The sequence below is a fragment of the Chaetodon auriga genome, chromosome 11, assembly GCF_051107435.1.
Source record: "Chaetodon auriga isolate fChaAug3 chromosome 11, fChaAug3.hap1, whole genome shotgun sequence".
NCBI classification, from domain to species: domain Eukaryota; kingdom Metazoa; phylum Chordata; class Actinopteri; order Chaetodontiformes; family Chaetodontidae; genus Chaetodon; species Chaetodon auriga.
Genome location: NC_135084.1, coordinates 15,278,141 through 15,295,539, shown reverse-complemented (window position 1 = coordinate 15,295,539; position 17,399 = coordinate 15,278,141). Strand labels below are relative to the sequence as shown.

The following is a 17,399-nucleotide window of genomic DNA, read 5'->3' as shown; positions in this document are numbered from 1 at the left end:
CCCATCATCTTGCAGCACAACAATAATATCCAGTGTTCTCCATTTAGTCGAACAGCTGCTGAGGAAAAGAGACATTTGTTACTCTCTGTTCCTTCCAGCTTCTCCTTGTCCACAGTTACCCTCTGCACGTCCTCACAGAAGGCAGCAGCCTACTTCAGAGTATCCCCCCCACTGGTCATACCTTTATTCTCCTGCTCCTCTGAATGCCCTGCTTTCATTTTTACAGGGGAAATGTGATGATAATGGTAAACAGACACTGTGCATCAAATGGTGTAATCACAAGTATAGAGGTCCAGAACAGCATGTATTTAGTCAGGGAGACTTTAAAAACAGCTGCACATGTGTCTTCCCAGAAGAGTCTGGCGCAAGCAGCTCTGCCAGACACAATGAGTAAACATACTAATCCCACAACTCTGGAGGGATCTGAGATATTACATGATGAAGAAGAAGTCCTTAGATGGCTTCCATGTCTGGCACAGCAGGGGAGAATACTGCAATAAAACTGTGCGGGCTGTGTTTTATAGCAATAAAACAGAAGAACAGAAGAAAGGAGTGGGCTTTTTATGTGCCTTTTTTTTTTTTTATTAAATAAACATGATGTCACACAGAAAATGAGGATGGGAGATGTCCTTTGTGAGGGGGATGAGGGGGATGGGGTCCATTTTATTGAGACAGAGCAGATGTCAGGATGATAGGAGGGCTTCCCCACACCCCTCCATCACAGGGCAGTCACATTTTGCATCCACCAGTCGCCATGGAAACCGCGTGCACAGCAGGAAATAAAAAAAAAAATCTGTAAAGTAAAGCACAAGGTTGTAAAGGCATTAATAATACAATCTATGTAATGGCAGGATGTTGGCATGTCTGCATCCAATATACAACGATACCATGATGTCAATTAATTTTCATCGGGTTTCCCACCCGATTCCCGCATAGCAAGCCCGTGTGCGTCTGCGCCACAGGCAGCAATCCGCTGGCTCATGTCAGGGCTTCATTCTCTCCAGCTGATTCACCAAAAGAAAAAAAAAAAAATCACACCATTCCGTTGCCTATTGGGCGGAATTCTCCGGGAGCCTCAAACGGAGAGAGTGGCGTTTGCTTAAATCATAGGCGTGGTTTTGGATGGAGATGCTCCGTCAGCTCCCGCTGGGATCCCCACCTGCCGTCACACCGCGTTTGTCGCCGAGCCAGCTGGTGTTTTCCTGAGCTCGAGCCACCACAGCGCGCATTTTGATTAGATTTTTAATTTTGTCACAGGGGATACTGGGCTTTAATGTCTGCGGGTGTAGTGTGATCACAGCGCTGCGGACGTACGCTCCGCTTTTCATCACCTCCAGAGCGGCGGCGGCGGCGGCGCACGGCACTTGGTGGAGATAAACAAGAGCGGATAGCGCGTCGCTTGGCCTCCAGGCAGCAGCAGGAGCAGCAGTGGAGACTGAACCACAGCGGAGACCCTGGTTCATGTACAGGGCTGTTTGACGCCGAAGTCGTGCCCGCAAGGATGGGAAATACGCGCAAGATGCCCAAAAGATCCCCCTGGCTCGGCTTGGTCGTGGTGGCGTCTGTTTTACTTGTAGTGGACAGCAAGAGAGCCAGGCAGCCCCGCTGCCCCTCATCATGTACATGTACCAAAGATAACGCGTTGTGCGAAAGCGCAGGGCTGATCCCTCGCAGCTTTCCCCCCGATGTCATGTCACTGTAAGTCATATTTATTACTGTGTTGAAATGAATTCCTAACCAGTGCAGTATAAATGTCTATAACACTCGGCTCTATCTGTTGGTTAAGACGTGGATTTCGCTGCTGCTGCACAGTCCTGTACATTCAAAGACTGGAATAAGTGTTCGTGTGACAGTACGCTTTAAAGCTGATCAGTGTATGTCTGTTTGTCGTGTCCCTCCCTCTTTACAGATCATTCGTCAAGTCTGAATTCACTGAAATCCCGAAAGAGAGCTTCATCCACACGCCTGCCCTGCATCTCGTGTGAGAAATCTCTCTGAAGCTTTTTGTTCTTCTGTCTTTGTTACATGCTGTCAGTCTCCACTGAGGTGACCAACGCCATGTTTAATGATCAAGACATCTCCCCTCCGCTTATGCTATAATAGAGTGGATGTAGCCTATTGATCGGAATGGGGGCCTTTAACAATAATCGTTCTGAAGAAAATATTCTTTGTAAATGATTTGCCTTTTATGTCACATAGAATATTCTGTCTGCTGGGCATTCATCCAAGTCTTGCCTTATAATTTGTCTGCGCATATTGTGCATCAGACCTTTATTTATGGGGAATCCCTCCTTTTTTAAGAGGGGAATCCCCCTGACTCCTGTCTCATGGGGTGGAGTATTGACTGAGTCCTTCAAAACAAACATGTAAGACTGCAGGAATCCCAAGAGAGTATTGATCCTTTTCTTTGGTGTATTTGGGTTACTATTAAGAGAAAGGAGGGGGTTTCTCTCACATGCCCACTTTTCCAGGGTACACAGCTGCTAATGTGGGACAACAGCTTGTTGTTACCCAATTTGTGAGCAGGAATGGTGAAATATTGTGACTCTCTCAACACAGACTCTTCACAGCCAACAACCTGGAATCTATAAACGAGGATGCTTTCCTTGGTCTTCCTCATCTGGAGTATCTGTGAGTAGATGACGCTAATTTATCCAGCAAGCTGTTTCTAAGAGAATTGTCTCCCTTCTCATACAGTTATTCAAAAACACCTTTTTCAGGTTCATCGAGAACAACCAAATCAAGTCAATTTCACCAAATGCTTTCCGTGGACTGAAAACCTTAGTGCATCTGTGAGTATGCAAGAAATAGAGCTATTCTGCATCAAAAATAGTACTGAGAGTTAGCTGACAATGTCATTTCTGGTTGATTTTGATTCAAATTGTATCACTGATGGTCTCTTTTTGAGAGAGAGGATGTTATAGAAGCTATATGCTACTCGCACCAGTGGAAAGTGTCGTAATCTATCTCAAGTTTATTACGCAACATTTATTGCCACACAGACACTTTTCTGCATGCTGTGCACCTAATATGATTATGAAGCAAATCCTTTCACCACTGTGTGTCGTAATAAAACTTAGAAGCCTAAGACCCATTGTATGCAGTTTAAATGTCATCACAGATTCATAAAATATATACAACCTCTTTTCCTCAATTGCCCATCATCTTCAAAAAGTGGTGTTGAGCATGTACGCAAGATGATGCCCTGACAGGCTATTTAAGATAAAGCTCTGAGAAAACGTACAAAATAAACTCCAACAACGTTCTCAACAGCGAGATCTACTTTTTTCCTCATTTTTGTGGCAGAGAGAAAGTCAGAAAATGGCAGAGGAAGCAGCTCTAAAAATAGCTTAATGTTTCCTCAAACTCACAATAAGCAGTGTTCCTGCCTTCAGTCTCCAGGGTGGCAATACGGTGCCCGAGCTCTTCAACAGATATCCTTATGTTCCACTGCAAGGAAGCACTCTTTCCTCTTTCAAATCTACATAAAAAACAGTGGAAAACATGTGTAATTAGTATTTAATAGTATGAAGAGGGAAGATGATCAATAAGCAGTCTATCTGATCAACTGTCACATTTCCCTCTTTTCCAGGAGTCTGGCCTACAACAATCTGGAGACTCTGCCCAAAGATTTGTTCAAGGGACTAGAGGCCTTGACCAAAGTGTAAGTAGGAATTAGTACTGCATTATCTGGAAACAAAGAGATAAATTACATAGTGTTACATAACTAAAAGGATAAAGTATGCTATTGTGGACAATGAGTTCTTCTATATATAGAACACTGTATCATTATTCCACTTCAGCCAAGGCTTGAAAAATGTGTGGGTGGTGCTTTTAGCGCCATTAAAATTACATGCAGCAGCGAGGAGGAGAGATAGTTTGCCATCTATCACCCACTGAAGATGTTCAGTCCTCCTTTATAGTGCCTCTTGATATTAATGAGAGCACAGAGTGAAGCTGAAGGCCGGAGAGCAAAGCCAGCAGTCATACTTGAGTGACTGCAGGAGCTGAGAGCGTTTAGCCTTTGAGGGGGTTGGAAGATAGTTTGGTGGTTGTCTTCCTTCAGGGACCTGCGAGGGAACCAGTTCACCTGCGACTGTAAACTGAAGTGGTTGGTGGAGTGGATATACAGCACCAATGCCACAGTGGATCAGATTTACTGTAAAGGCCCGGCCTCACAGCTGGACAAGAAGATCAACGACCTGGTGCCACAGTCCTTCGACTGCATCACTACAGGTGCAGTTTAAATTGTACTTTTCTAACAATCATCACAGCTTCTCCTGACATTGTAATCTTATTGAAAGTGTGTTTTTGTTTCTCTCACAGAGTTTGCTTCCTACCAGTCGCAGAAGTTTGAATCCATATCAGTAGAGGCATTTTCCTTTGGCAATGACCAGTATGTGGTGTTTGCCCAGCCTTTCATTGGGAAATGTAGCTTTCTAGAGTGGGATCATGTGGAGATGGTCTTCAGAAACTATGACGATATTGACAGTAAGTAAAAGTCGTTTCAGATATACTGTAATGTGGTTATGAATGAGTTTGAAAGGAGGGAGTGGGATTGGAAGATGAACCACTAGATGGAGACAAGACAAAGTGAAACTGTGTTCTCTTCACCAGGCACGTCCACAGTGATTTGCAAACCTCTGGTCATTGACAACCAGCTCTTCATCATTGTGGCTCAGCTGTTTGGTGGCTCGCACATCTACAAGCGTGACACGTCTGCCAACAAATTCATCAAGCTCCAAGGCATCGACATCCTCAAAATCCGCAAACCAAATGATGTTGAGACGTTCCGCATTGATGGAGAATCCTTCTTCGTCATAGCAGACAGCTCCAAGGCCGGTTCCACCACCATCTACAAGTGGAACGGCAATGGCTTCTACTCTCACCAGTCGCTCCACCCGTGGTACCGAGACACCGATGTGGAGTACATGGAGATCTCCTCCAAACCTCACCTGATCCTGTCCAGCAGCTCCCAGAGGCCGGTCATCTACCAGTGGAACAAAGGCACCAAGCTGTTTGACAGACGCACCGACATCCCAGAGATGGAGGACGTCTACGCTGTCAAGCATTTCCAAGTCAAATCAGACCTCTTCATCTGTCTGACGCGCTTCATTGGCGACTCCAAAGTGATGCGCTGGGACGGGGCCCTCTTCAGAGAGCTGCAGACCATGCCCTCTCGTGGATCCATGGTGTTCCAGCCCTTCACTGTGGGCAGCTGGCAGTACGCCATCCTGGGCAGCGATTACTCTTTCACCCAGGTGTACCGCTGGGATCCCAAGAAAGGCGAGTTTGTCCATTTCCAGGAGCTGAACATCCAGGCACCAAGGGCCTTCTCTCCAGTCTCCATAGACAACCGGCAGTTCCTGCTGGCCTCAAGTTTTAAAGGGAAAACTCAGATTTATGAGCACCTGGTCATTGATCTGAGCAACTGAGCGATTGTTTTCTTGACTGGTTGTTTAGTTGTTTGAGTGGTTTCTATGTTTAAAGATGGCTTCTGCAGCAGTGCTGAACAACAATGAAAGGGATCATCAGTTGATCCTAACTTGAGCAAGGCAGGTGTTTCCTTTTTAATTTTCCATTGCAATCAGTGCATGATACATGTGGTGAGAAGTGCATGTATCCCAACCAAATATATTTGGCTGTGATGCATGTTGAGTTCAGTACGCCTCTCAAGTTAGGGTTAGATCCAGTAAGTTGTCAAGACATTAATGCATGACCAGGGCTTGACACAGGCCGTTCCATCCTGACGAATGCAGTATCCATGCTCATTAATCCATTAATTCTTGCATTGGCCAGTAGGTTATTTTTTGTGCTCAGCATTTCATCTGACTCGGCAATGTTTATACATTTGTAATCTCATATATTTATCTACAGGAAGTAATAATGAAATGGTACTTTTTAACCTATTAACACGTTTAAGTGAACAAATCTGCCAAAATGAAATGTTTACAAATTTTTCTGTCTTTCCACTTGTGCGCTACAAGACTTGTAAATGACGCTTTTGTAAGTTTAAGAGGGACCACACCAGTTAGATACCTATTTGTTAAGGAGAATAATTTAAAATTTTGTTTATAATTTGGAAAACATGAAGAGAAATGTTGCGTGAGAATCTACCTGTAAATCCTTGCGACTTACATTTTTATTGTTCATGGTTTATAATGTTTGAAGTATTGAAAATACAGTTTTTCTTAAGAAGTATGGAAAACATTTTGGGCAAACTTGGACCTATTTTCACACTTTGAAGGGAATTGAAATGAGGATACTGTTCATAATGCTTTACCTTTGACTAATACATCAATTGTGTCATGATTAGGATTAAGTTATTGACTAATATCATGCTATTTAGAGTCAATAAAGGTTTACATTATTAAATGTTAAATCGCATCTGAGCTCCCTGCTGGCACTGGTGAAGCATGACATCGGTTCACTGACACCTAGTCCTCAGAGCAAAACAACACTCACTGACACATCGACTTCATTGCTTAAGGGAAATTGTCATCTTGAAGGTAGCTGTGTAATTCAGACATTAAATGAAATAAATACAAACAAATAAAATCCTTTTTATTTTCTCCAACAAAGTGCACGCCTCAATTCTACAAAGCAGCACATTACAATGTAATGGAATAAATACAATAAAATCCGCTGAATTAAAAAAAAAAAAAAAGAAACACAAGCAAGGAGATACACAAGTACCTGCATAATCACACCGGTGGCAGGACTAAATCAGGTTCTTTAGAAAGCCTCCATGAGACAGACTGCTTCTTTCATGGTGATTGTTTGACTTTTCATGCATCATCAGTCCTTTGGGTCAAGACGTCCTGTCCTCTGCTTTCTAAAGTAAACCAATTTAAACCCTGCTTTTTTGTAATTGAGGACTACCAAACTAACACGAAAGAAATACAGGTGCATACTCTCATGTTCATACACATCACCCTGGAAAACTTGTGCAATTGCAGCAGGATCTCCGAATCACCTACCTACTGCTGAGAGAAAATAAAGTGAACACATTTTCAGTTTTAACTGAAGTTACTACTCAAGTCTATGTGGTGCAACTCTTTTTTTTTTTTGTAGGCAAATAAAATATAACATAAAAGGCAAGGGAGCACATCCCTAAATATTCAACAAAATAATTTAGTGCTCTTTAAATAAAATTAAAAACACTATTTTCATATGGTGGCTCTTAAAAAAAAGAATAAAAAAAACCTCACAGACTGAAAGGATAATGCTTTAAGAGACATCAATTATATTAGGAAAGAACTCAAATCCCATGAAAAAAGACAGTATTGACAATAAAATTCTGTACAGAACATAAAATCAATATACAATACAGTACCTGCAGATGTTATGCATACAGTACAATTCTCTTTTTACATAGTTTTAGTATGGGCTCCAGCCTGATCTATATACTGACTTAACACAGGTGGAAAAGCGGCTATTTTAGCTTTCAGTAATTTTAATGGTTATTCAGCGAGGAGAGTAGATCTTGTAGTAGGCGTTTTAGAAAAAGAGATTGAAAACATTATTGCAGGATGGTCATCTTCAGTTGCATACTGCATGTGTTACATGAATGTGTCCTATGACGAGGAGCAGCGGGCTGATGAGAGAGACAGAGGGCCGGACGGAAGAAAAAAAAAAGGGGGTTAGCTGTTTTTGCTAGCTCTCCATCACAGAGGTTAAACCTTGCGACATCTCTCTGATCCACTACCCTGTACAGTACATTCGTGGCCAGTATTGCACGTTACCAGCCGAGTCCACCCTGATTCTGCGTGGTGAGGACCTTCAGTGCTGAATTTTGTCCTGTAAGTCAACACTAATCCAGTGATGAGATGAGTCCGCAACCAGAGCTCACCAAAGACCTACTGGGACTCCATCTGCTGTCACAGTTTGAGCTCATTGGCAATTTTGCAGGCAATATTCTTAAAGGCGATGGACGTGCCCGATATCCTCTTGAAGCGCACGCCATTGAGTGAGAGGCGGGGCAGCTTGCACACCTCCATCTCCCATTGGACCAGGTTGTCCTGGCGAGCATCGCCGTGGACACAGAAAAGCAGGAAGCGTTCGCGTTGCTCGTAATCGCAGCTGTTGGCGTCCAGAACCTTTCGGATCTCCCTCATCATCTCGGCGGGCTCCATGGAGGAGGTGGTCTTCATGCTCCAGGTGAAACGCAGCGAGCGAGGCTTGGAGTCCCGACCACCTTCCTCCTTTGTTTCACCAGACGCACTTCTACTGTAACAGAAGAAGAAAGACAGAAGAGAGAAAGAGCAGAAAGAGAAGTGGAGAAGATGTTGATGGAGGCAGAGCTTTCGTACAGGCTCTCTCACTTTATTTACACCTGGTATTAAAATGCAATCTGTATTCGGACACGTTTTCCGGGTAAGGAACGACACGTTAATACAAATTCTAAATTCATTGTGGTTACATTTTGGTGGTAGTCTGGCTCGCACTGTTTGGATCTTTGGCAGGTGTAAACGCAATCCGTACAACACGCTGGCATCCATACACAAAAAAACATTTATACAGATGCAGCGGCATGCAAAACTCTGGACACCCCTGGCCAAAATTTCTGTTACTGTGAATAGTTCAGAAAGCAGAAGATGAAAAACGGTGAAAAACAGGAAAAGGAGCACCATACAAAAGTTTTAGGCACCCCAAGAGATTTCAGCTCTGACATTTACCAAGTCTCAGACTTTAATTAGCTTGTTAGGACAGAGCCAGCCAGCGTGCAGACTGTTCTCCTTGCTACCGTCTTGTAGACATGGCTTCAGGTACCACCAGACTCAGGGACAGTTTCTGCCACCAGGCCATCAGGCTTCTGACCTTATAAATCTGAACACTACTTACTATTCATTTCCAAATCGGTCAGCTCCTGAATCCCAGTACCAGGCGTCAGGGCCTGCCTTTCATGCACATTTACACAATATACTGCTAAGTATTTTCTTGGCTTCTAATGAACTGTGTACGGTATAGGATGCATTATTTGTGTAGGGTCACAGGAAAACACATCTGTTCATTTCTGATTTGCTGTCTACTTCTCCTGTTGCTGCTGTGTCTCTCGTGCACTATTGACCATGAATGCTGCCAGGCCTGACACACTCATTGTGCAATAATGTTAGAATACAGTCTGCAGTTTAGATAGGAATGCACTGTTACACTGAATGTCCTGGGACTGCGATGTACAATCGTGCAATACTCTTGTACACACTCGCCACTTTACTTTTACACATAATCTTCATCTTCATATATGTATAGTGATATATGTAATTTTTTTTTTTCATCTTCATCATCATGTTCTAGTGCTGTCACTGCTGAGCTGATCTGTTCTCTCGTCCACCACATTTCATGAGAAATTTGACCCTACATATGGCCAATAAAACTGAAACTGAACTGACCTGAAGAGGCCTACAGGCTTGTTAACAATAATTGTTTGGAAAGGCCAAGTGACGCAAATCTCAAAGATTTATTGACACTCACACTATTGCCAATCAGCAGCCATGGGCTCCTCTAAGTAGCTGCCTAGCACTCTGAAAATTAAAATAAATGATGCCCACAAAGCAGGAGAAGGCTGTAAGAAGACAGCAAAGTGATTTCAGGTAGAAGTTTCCTCAGTTTATAATTTAATTAAGAAAAGGTAGGAACAGTGGAGGTCAAGCTGAGGTCTGGAAGGCCTACTGTACAGTGACACCAGTACAAATATGACCTTCATGAAAGAGTCATCAGAAGAAAACTTCTCCTATGTCCTCACCACAAAATTCAGCATCAGAAGTTTGCAAAAGAACATCTAAACACGCCTGATGCATTTTGGAAACAAGTCCTGTGGATTGATGAATTTAAAATAGAACGTTTTGGCCACAACGAGCAAACTGTGAAGCACGGGGGTGGACAGATCATGCTTTGGGCTTGTGTTACAGCCAGTGGCATCCCACCATCTGTAAAAAGGCTGAAGATGAAAAGAGGATGGCTTGTACAACTGAATAATTATCCTATCCACACCCCGGATTCACAGAGGACTACCTCAGGAGGCACAAGCTGAAGGCTTTGCCATGACCTTCACAGTCCTCCGAAGGCCCAAGAATCCCGGAGAACTAGAAGCCTTTTGCAAGGAAGAATGGGCAAAAATCAAGCACTGAAAGTCTCTTAGATGGCTACAACGAGCATTTACAAGCTGTGACACTTGTCAACTGTTACTAAGCACTGACCGTGCAAGGTGCCCAAACTTTTGTGTCATGCCCTTTTTCTTTTTTCTTATTTTGCAACTGTAAAAAATGTAAATAAAAGTTCTGAATAAATATTAAAGAAATCACTTTGATATTCACAGTATTTGTTTTTAGCTAACATAAAATACGTGTTATTGTTAAAAATTTGGAGAGCAAGCCAGCAAGCAAGAAGGCTGAAAAGACATGCCTGTAATTAGTGATTATACGTCTGTTCTGTGCCATGAAAGTGCCAAAAGATGCGTTATTCAACAGAATTGAGTGAAAATGAAAGCAATACAGGTGGGAAGTGAATGATATACAGTAAGAAATAACAGTGTGCATTCCACTAATCTGTGCAGCTGATCTGCTGTTAACAAGGCATAGAATTTATCTAGTCACAGACACGCTGGTACTGCAACACACCAGGACTAACAAAGAAATAATGAAGGAATAACTTAATGTATAACATTTGCTAGAAATTTTCAAGAGGGGCAAATAATTAAGAATTTGTTGTAGACTATTTTTAAGGGAGTCTGAGGCTGATTTGCCGCCACCTCAGATTACTTACATGCCGGTTCTGCTCTGGAGGACAGAGATCAGATCTTAATGAGGATAATGAGAACGCATTAAAAAAAAACAGACTTAAACAAAAAGGCGAGATTGGATCGCTCATTATCTGGGTAACGTATCCAGATACAGATCCCATTTTAATACCAGGTGAAAATGGGTTTTCTGTGAAATCTACGACTCTAATCAAATTCTCACCTTGGTGTTTCTGTCCTGGCACTGGCCTCTCCCTCACTAGGCACCCTGAAATAAACCAGGAATACACTGTTACTCCCACAGGCTGATGTCAATATGTGTTCCCCCACCCGCTACGAACACCACCCCCATCATCACTGGACACAGAGAGGGGTGTCAGGCATCATGCCAGGAAAGAATCCACAGTCCTGGGTATCAGGGTTCAGCACACAATGAGGTGACTGTGACTTCTTGAGGCTCGTACTTTAGTAGCTCCTTCACCATAACCAAATGCATCATCCCGTCAACCATACGCTACCTTTCCTTAATCCCCACTGATCTGTAAGGAGTGGAAAAGTGCTTCTACATCTTTAATTCAGCCTCTATAATTTGTCTGATCTTTTCTCTTAAGCTCCGCATGAAGACGGGGGAGAGTAAGGAGAGGCAAAGCCAGCAGCTTGAGTAGCAGATAGCATGGCTGAGCTTAGTACAGGAAAAGCTGGTGAGCCGTGAGTTTTGTTCTCGAGGCAGTGGGCACAAGGGAAGGAAATACACGACATAACAAGGGTGTCAGTAGGCAAGGATTTGGTGTAGTGGGCAAGTACATAAGGGGTTAAGGAAACATGGGCCAAGGTCATAGTGGGCACAGAGAGGTTTGGGGTTTTTCTTGACGGGGGGGACGGGTGCAGCAAGCGTTGTGTTCTCCTACCTCCGGGTCGACCTGAAAGACAGAGCTCTATGCAGGGAGAAAAGGAGAGAAAGCTGTGAGCCGCTACCAGATGGGCCAGCGTGAAGGTGACACAAGGAGCTAACTGCTGTACAGATGAGGAGCTTCGATCCCGTGCTTGTCACACTGACAGCAAAGGGTATAAAAGTGTGGATGTTTAATAAGCTAACGGGGCTGGGAACAGATGAGAGAGTGTATCTGTTCTAAAGAGGCAGGGTGAGTGTGTGATGCTTTCTGTGGTTTCACTGCTGAAAAAGTTTACATCAAGTCATCTGAACACAGTATTCCTTAGATCTCTTTAGATAGTTTGGTTTGGGGGAATTTTACAATGTTTTAGCCTTAGCAGAGACAGACAAATCCACGGATGAAGTTTTTATGCCTCTGCATTCACTTTGAAAGTAAACAGAATAACATAACTCTGGATGTCTATGGGAACGTCAGCTACACAATCCCACTGAGTGTAATGTAATATTGTCATATAACCCAGCAGTCACCATGTTCAGCCATTACTCAAAATTTCAATTCAATTTCAATTTCCATAACTTCGAATACGTACACAACTCTTCCCATCCACCTCAGGTGTACTTTGCAGATGTTGGCATGCTAACTGCCACGCATCAGCATGTTAGTACGCTGACGTTAGCACTTAGCTCTGCCAAAGTGCAGCCTGACAGAGCTGCTAGCTTTGGACCCAGTCTTGTTTCATACTGCTTTGAACACATAAGCAAATTACTATATTAAGAATAAGGATATTAAGATTCATATTGTAGCTTCATGGATAGAAAAGACAGAGTGGATATAAAGTAATTAACAATGAAAGCATTTGACATACAGTAAAGCTGTTGATTACAACTCTTTGAAAAAGCTGACATCAGTATTTCCATAATTTGAACAGATCTAATACTCGATCCAATCGGTATTCAGTGTGATTGGTAATTAAGCAAAGATCAGTTACTAATTTCACCATCTAACAAAGCTTCAGAAAGCCTGCAGAGACATAAAACAGCATCCATGAGTTTGTCTGAGTAGGAACAGAACAACAGTTCCTTCAAATCTGAACCATCCCTTTAACACTCTCATAAATACACATTCTTTAATCCAACAGGCAAAATAAAGTATTCCTGCTGTTTTTGAAAGAGCTAAGATTTGACGCTACAACTTCAACATACATTTCATTATCCCTGCCAAAGAAAATGTGAATACCTTAACTGTGAGGTCCAAGAAGTGTTAGAGGGATAGTTCAGGTTTTTTGAAGTGGGGTTGTATCAAGTACTTTTTAACACTGGAGCAGATAGCGGTCAGCAGGCCCCCAGTTTGGAGCAACAGACAAGACTACCAGCATGAAGGCAGAGCAATGTACTGCTATATAAGGGGTCAGCTGCAAAACATATTTTACCCACCTCAAAGACAGCCCTAAGATAATCAATATCAGTTAAAGTGTACGCTGATTACAATATTTTAAGCGCTTTACCTTGCCAGGAAGCCCTTTCCTTTGGCACAGCGACTACAGCACTTGATGCAACCCCTGAAATATCCCTTTTAATACGACCTAGTGGATAATTTGTGCACTCATTTGTCTTCACTGACCTGCGGACAAACTTTGAGGTGATCTTGCTGATGATCCCAGTGGAGGTGCCCCTGCGTTGCTGAGCGAGAGCCCCCGTATCATGGGACAGTGTGGGCGAAGCCGGGGGGCCGTTGTAGGTAGCGCTGCGCCGGTCTCTGAGCTGAGCTCCGTGGAAGGTGCTGCGACTAGTGGTGCCACGGGGGAATCGGTTCTTCTCTGGGGTGCTAATACTGTGTGCAGACGGAGAGGTGGAGGGACCCCGCGGAGAGGAGCTGCAACATGAACAAACATTACGACGTGTCAAATGATTCTGTGTACGAACATGCTCGGCATTAATACTGTAATTCAGAAGTGGATTATATGGTTGGAATCACTGTCTTTGCCAAACTTGTACCTAAGAAATGCACACTTGTGATTGCTACTTGCTTTATTGCAGAGGATCAGGCTGCTCACCTGGCTTTAAGCTCTGTGTTGTCATCAATGGGGGGCAGTGTGCTTTTCGAAGGATGCCCTGACGATGACATGGACTTGGTGTGACGAGGGCGTGTGGAGCTCATCGCAGTCGATGGGGTGCTACCTGACACCTCGGTTAAACTGGGGACCAAGTATGAAGACAGTTCACCAAAACCTGCTCATTTCTACAATGGAGAACACGTAGAGCTGGATCTCAGCCGGTGGTTCACTGTTAATGTGCTTGTGTTTACCTGCTGTCTTTGCCATTGGGAATAGCTGAATAGCGGTCAGTAGAGGATCGCTCACACACATATGTGTTCCTGCGAGTCATTGATCCATTAGTCTGTTTATTGAAAGAGGGACAAAAAAAATGTTTAAGCATTTTAGAAACACTAAAACAATAATGAACAATTCTTCAATATCCATTTTTATTATGGACCTATTTGTTTATATGCATGTGGTGTGTAGACATGTGTGAGCAGTTGTGCCCTCTACGTCCTCACCCCCACAGCACTTGTAGTTTTCTTCCTTTCCTGCACCCCCAGTGGTGAAGCAGGAACATCTCCTTTCGAAGTGCTGAGCTCCAGCCGGCGTGCTCCATCCCACTCCTCCCTGTGGTCACTTTCCACGCTCAGGGCCTGGCCGCGCTTCGTATAAGACACCGCCGGGGGCACAGATGGACCCACTAAGAGAGACACAGATATGAGAACATACTTACATACTTTCCACCAAAGAATATCAGTATTTCTGCAGCTCCAAAAACCTGGAAATATTAGATGGAAAAGACAGTGACAGACAGTGTGTTTGTTACAACAGCATCAAGCAAAGCCACTCAAAGCCAGGACATCAAGCAATCTATCAAACATGACACTCTGCAACAACACTTTTTAATAAGCTGTACAGCTATAGAAGCCAAGGTGAGCAGGTACAACGCACAGCTGTTTCCCTCCTCATGCTTTGAGGTGCTGTTCCTGAGGGAGCTGCAGGAAGGCAGCCAGCCAGCAGATGGCGCCAGACACAACGGTCCCACATGACATAAGAGAAAGCTGCTACACAACCAGTGCAGAGTTGAGGCTGAGTCACTGATTTGTACATTTAAATAAACCGATTATCTAAATAAACAACATTAAGCAAACAGACAAGTTAGTCTAAGCTGTATCTATCATTTGCTTTAGTAAAGCTTTATTAGCTCCTTTCAGCTATTTTAGTGTACTTGCAGAGCTGGCAGTGTTCTAGTGCCTTGCTCAGAGGCACAGGGTCAGTACCGGTGTCTTATTATTGGCCAATTCTCAGTGACTGAGAGCAACTTCCCCCTACACAGCACGCAGCCACCAGCACTCTCAGAGCTGGGAAGGACGAGGTTACTTTACTTGGCTTCTCTACGACACCACCACCACCACCACCATCATCATCCCCACCATGATCACTGTAGCGGCGCTGCTTCTGATTGGCCGAGATGCTGCGTGTGACCTTGGGATGGGCGGGAGAAATGCTGGAGCTGTTGTTGATGTCACTGGTCGGCCGCTGCCGCTGCCCCAGGATGCTGTTAGTCAGGGGCTCGCTCCCCTCGAACTGAGACGTAGAGACACAGGGTGAGGGGATATGGTCACATGACATAATGCATTAAATACCGGGAATGTCAAGATGACAAGCAAACTGACCTCTGGAGCTTTTCTTCCCAACAGCAGGTAGGTGGCCATGACATCATCGTACTTCTGGCCATGTAGAGAGTCTGTGATCTCATCTTTCGGGAAGCCCATCGTCACCATGAGCTCTGATTGCAGACAGAAGTCAACATAAATCACAGACTCAGTATACTGGACATGACAAGCGTGGCATCTACACACGCACACACACATACAGTCAGACATACCTATTCTGGATGAATCACTGAAGTCCGCCTCAGGCTCGATGTAAGGTTTTAGCTCCTCCTCTTCATGACCCACATTCATCCAATGATCTTTCATGATTTGCTGAGAAAGAAACAAGACAGTTGAAACTCATGTGTGTCCAGCACAATTAGTTCAACTGCAATTTCTATCATGAATCTTTTAATGGCAGATAATTAATCAGGACTGTTTATTATTCAACATGACAATTAAGTGCAAGACAGATGAGAAATTACTTCTTTGTGAATTCTTTTTCATAAGTTCAGCTGGGGCTGAAAACAGCACTGTGATCAATTGTTGTTATTGGTGGAGAAATCTTTACTATTGAACTTCAGCCTGGTTCTGAGCGCAGGGGCAGTATTGACTCTGTGCGAATTGAACTGACAATTACATATTGTTTGGAAAACCATTCCTAATTACGTGGATGCAGTGGAAGTACAGCACATAAGGATTCTGCTGAATTAATCAAGTTCTATTTCTTACAACACTTCAACAAATTCCATTTAGTTCTATTGTTTCTAAATACTTTAGTCAAAGAATTATGTAAGACCCCTCTTTGATCACAGACGAATTATGTTTCTAAATCTCCATCTGACAAGACTGTAAACTGAAGTGTTCTGTTGTTCCACAATTAACAGCAGCGGCAATTATGTGCTTTCAGATGATGCACAACAATTACGCTCCAAATCATTAGCACTGTCTGCTCGATGGCAAGCCGGCTGCTGTGCAAAACATTTGTGAATGGAGAGCAAACAGCTGCGAAGATGCAACAGCGCAAACGCTGGTAATACCTCCAAACTGCCTCGTTTGACAGGGTTGAGCACGAGTAGTTTCTTCAGCAGGTTTTCACAGTCTGTGGACATGTAGAAAGGAATACGGTACTTTCCCCGCAGGACCCTCTCCCTCAGCTCCTGCAAGCCAGGCCACAGACAGACAGGGATGAAGCCAAATGAGGGATTACCAACAAAAATTAGCAAGAAATCAGCAAAATTATCAGCATTTGGAATTGTTGTGGTGAACATGTTAACAAACATTTCCTTGTCTACACATCCAGTCATACACTGCTAAATGCTTCATTATATTCACTGGCTAGTCGCTAACAGTCTCTATCTGCAGCTAAATGCTTGCAGTGTACAGTGGGTCTATCAGAGCTGTTCTGTTAAGAACAGCTGCCCAGTGAGGGAGAGTCAAGGGAAACAGCACAGTTGGGTGTTAATTCTCTCTTCGTCCACCACCGTGAGATAGCCCTTTCATAAAACACAGTCATATGATCAATTATTCATATAAAAGTATTGATTAGTGCAGTTTAAAAAAAAAAAAAAAGGCTACAGATCACTCAGCTCAGCTATGACCATGAATTAAAAATGACCATTTCCACTTTTTCAGGCTGGATTCACTGCAGCTTAAAAAAATATTCCAAAACTGCTGCATTATTAAGACAGGGTGGATGAACCTGTACAATGTCTTCAAACTATTGACAGAGCACATTCCACTCTCAATTTGCTTCAGGTAACCCAGTTTTGGGTTCACACATGTCAACATTGTAACTCAAATAGAATAGCCTGAGTTCATACACCATTTATAGGAAACTTGGTTAAGATACCAGACTGCGGCACTTCACTATGCACTGTTCATTTCCTTTGGCCTTTGCTGTCTCTACAAATTCAGACCGAAGCAGAATTATCCAGATATTTTGATCAATCAAAACTGTCTCAGAGAAGTATTATTACTGCTACTATTAGGACTATCAATTTGTTTTCCCTTGCTACAGAGGCGGCTGCATCCTTTCAGACTTTGTTTTGGAGGATGAATAATAAAGGTCTCAG

General features: G+C 43.4%; 2 protein-coding genes across 11 annotated transcripts in view; one reads left to right on the top strand and one right to left on the bottom strand.

The window, feature by feature from the left end:
* The first annotated feature begins 943 nt into the window (after nt 1–943).
* On the top strand, nt 944–6,382 carry LOC143328230 (leucine-rich glioma-inactivated protein 1-like). Its single transcript, XM_076743276.1, has 8 exons — nt 944–1,698; nt 1,910–1,981; nt 2,560–2,631; nt 2,721–2,792; nt 3,593–3,664; nt 4,067–4,236; nt 4,327–4,491; nt 4,618–6,382. The coding sequence occupies exons 1-8, from the start codon at nt 1,502–1,504 to the stop codon at nt 5,433–5,435; spliced, it is 1,638 nt and encodes a 545-aa protein (XP_076599391.1). The 5' UTR covers nt 944–1,501; the 3' UTR covers nt 5,436–6,382.
* Nucleotides 6,383–6,543: 161 nt separating this feature from the next.
* LOC143328229 (serine/threonine-protein kinase MARK1-like) overlaps nt 6,544–17,399 on the bottom strand; it is a 32,441-nt gene continuing 21,585 nt past the window's right edge. Inside the window, exons 9-19 of one of the 10 annotated variants that reach the window (XM_076743270.1) lie at nt 16,365–16,484; nt 15,558–15,657; nt 15,346–15,458; nt 15,103–15,256; nt 14,188–14,369; nt 13,936–14,027; nt 13,685–13,825; nt 13,252–13,503; nt 11,647–11,673; nt 10,962–11,006; nt 6,544–8,229 (exon numbers count right to left, since the gene is read on the bottom strand). In XM_076743270.1, coding sequence (XP_076599385.1) covers nt 7,881–8,229; nt 10,962–11,006; nt 11,647–11,673; nt 13,252–13,503; nt 13,685–13,825; nt 13,936–14,027; nt 14,188–14,369; nt 15,103–15,256; nt 15,346–15,458; nt 15,558–15,657; nt 16,365–16,484 — 1,575 coding nt within the window. In that variant the 3' untranslated portion in view covers nt 6,544–7,880. Of the gene's footprint in view, nt 8,230–10,961; nt 11,007–11,646; nt 11,674–13,251; nt 13,504–13,684; nt 13,826–13,935; nt 14,028–14,187; nt 14,370–15,054; nt 15,257–15,345; nt 15,459–15,557; nt 15,658–16,364; nt 16,485–17,399 lie in introns of all 10 variants that reach the window. The other 9 variants (XM_076743271.1, XM_076743265.1, XM_076743266.1 and 6 more) reach the window with 9 other exon arrangements.

Bases quoted from the DNA above. Each gene is read 5' to 3' on its own strand.
- LOC143328230 (XM_076743276.1), top strand. From the start codon at position 1,502: ATGGGAAATACGCGCAAGATGCCCAAAAGATCCCCCTGGCTCGGCTTG. The intron at 3,665-4,066 runs GTAAGTAGGAAT...GTCTTCCTTCAG, and splicing joins CTAGAGGCCTTGACCAAAGT to GGACCTGCGAGGGAACCAGT. The intron at 4,492-4,617 runs GTAAGTAAAAGT...TCTCTTCACCAG, and splicing joins AAACTATGACGATATTGACA to GCACGTCCACAGTGATTTGC.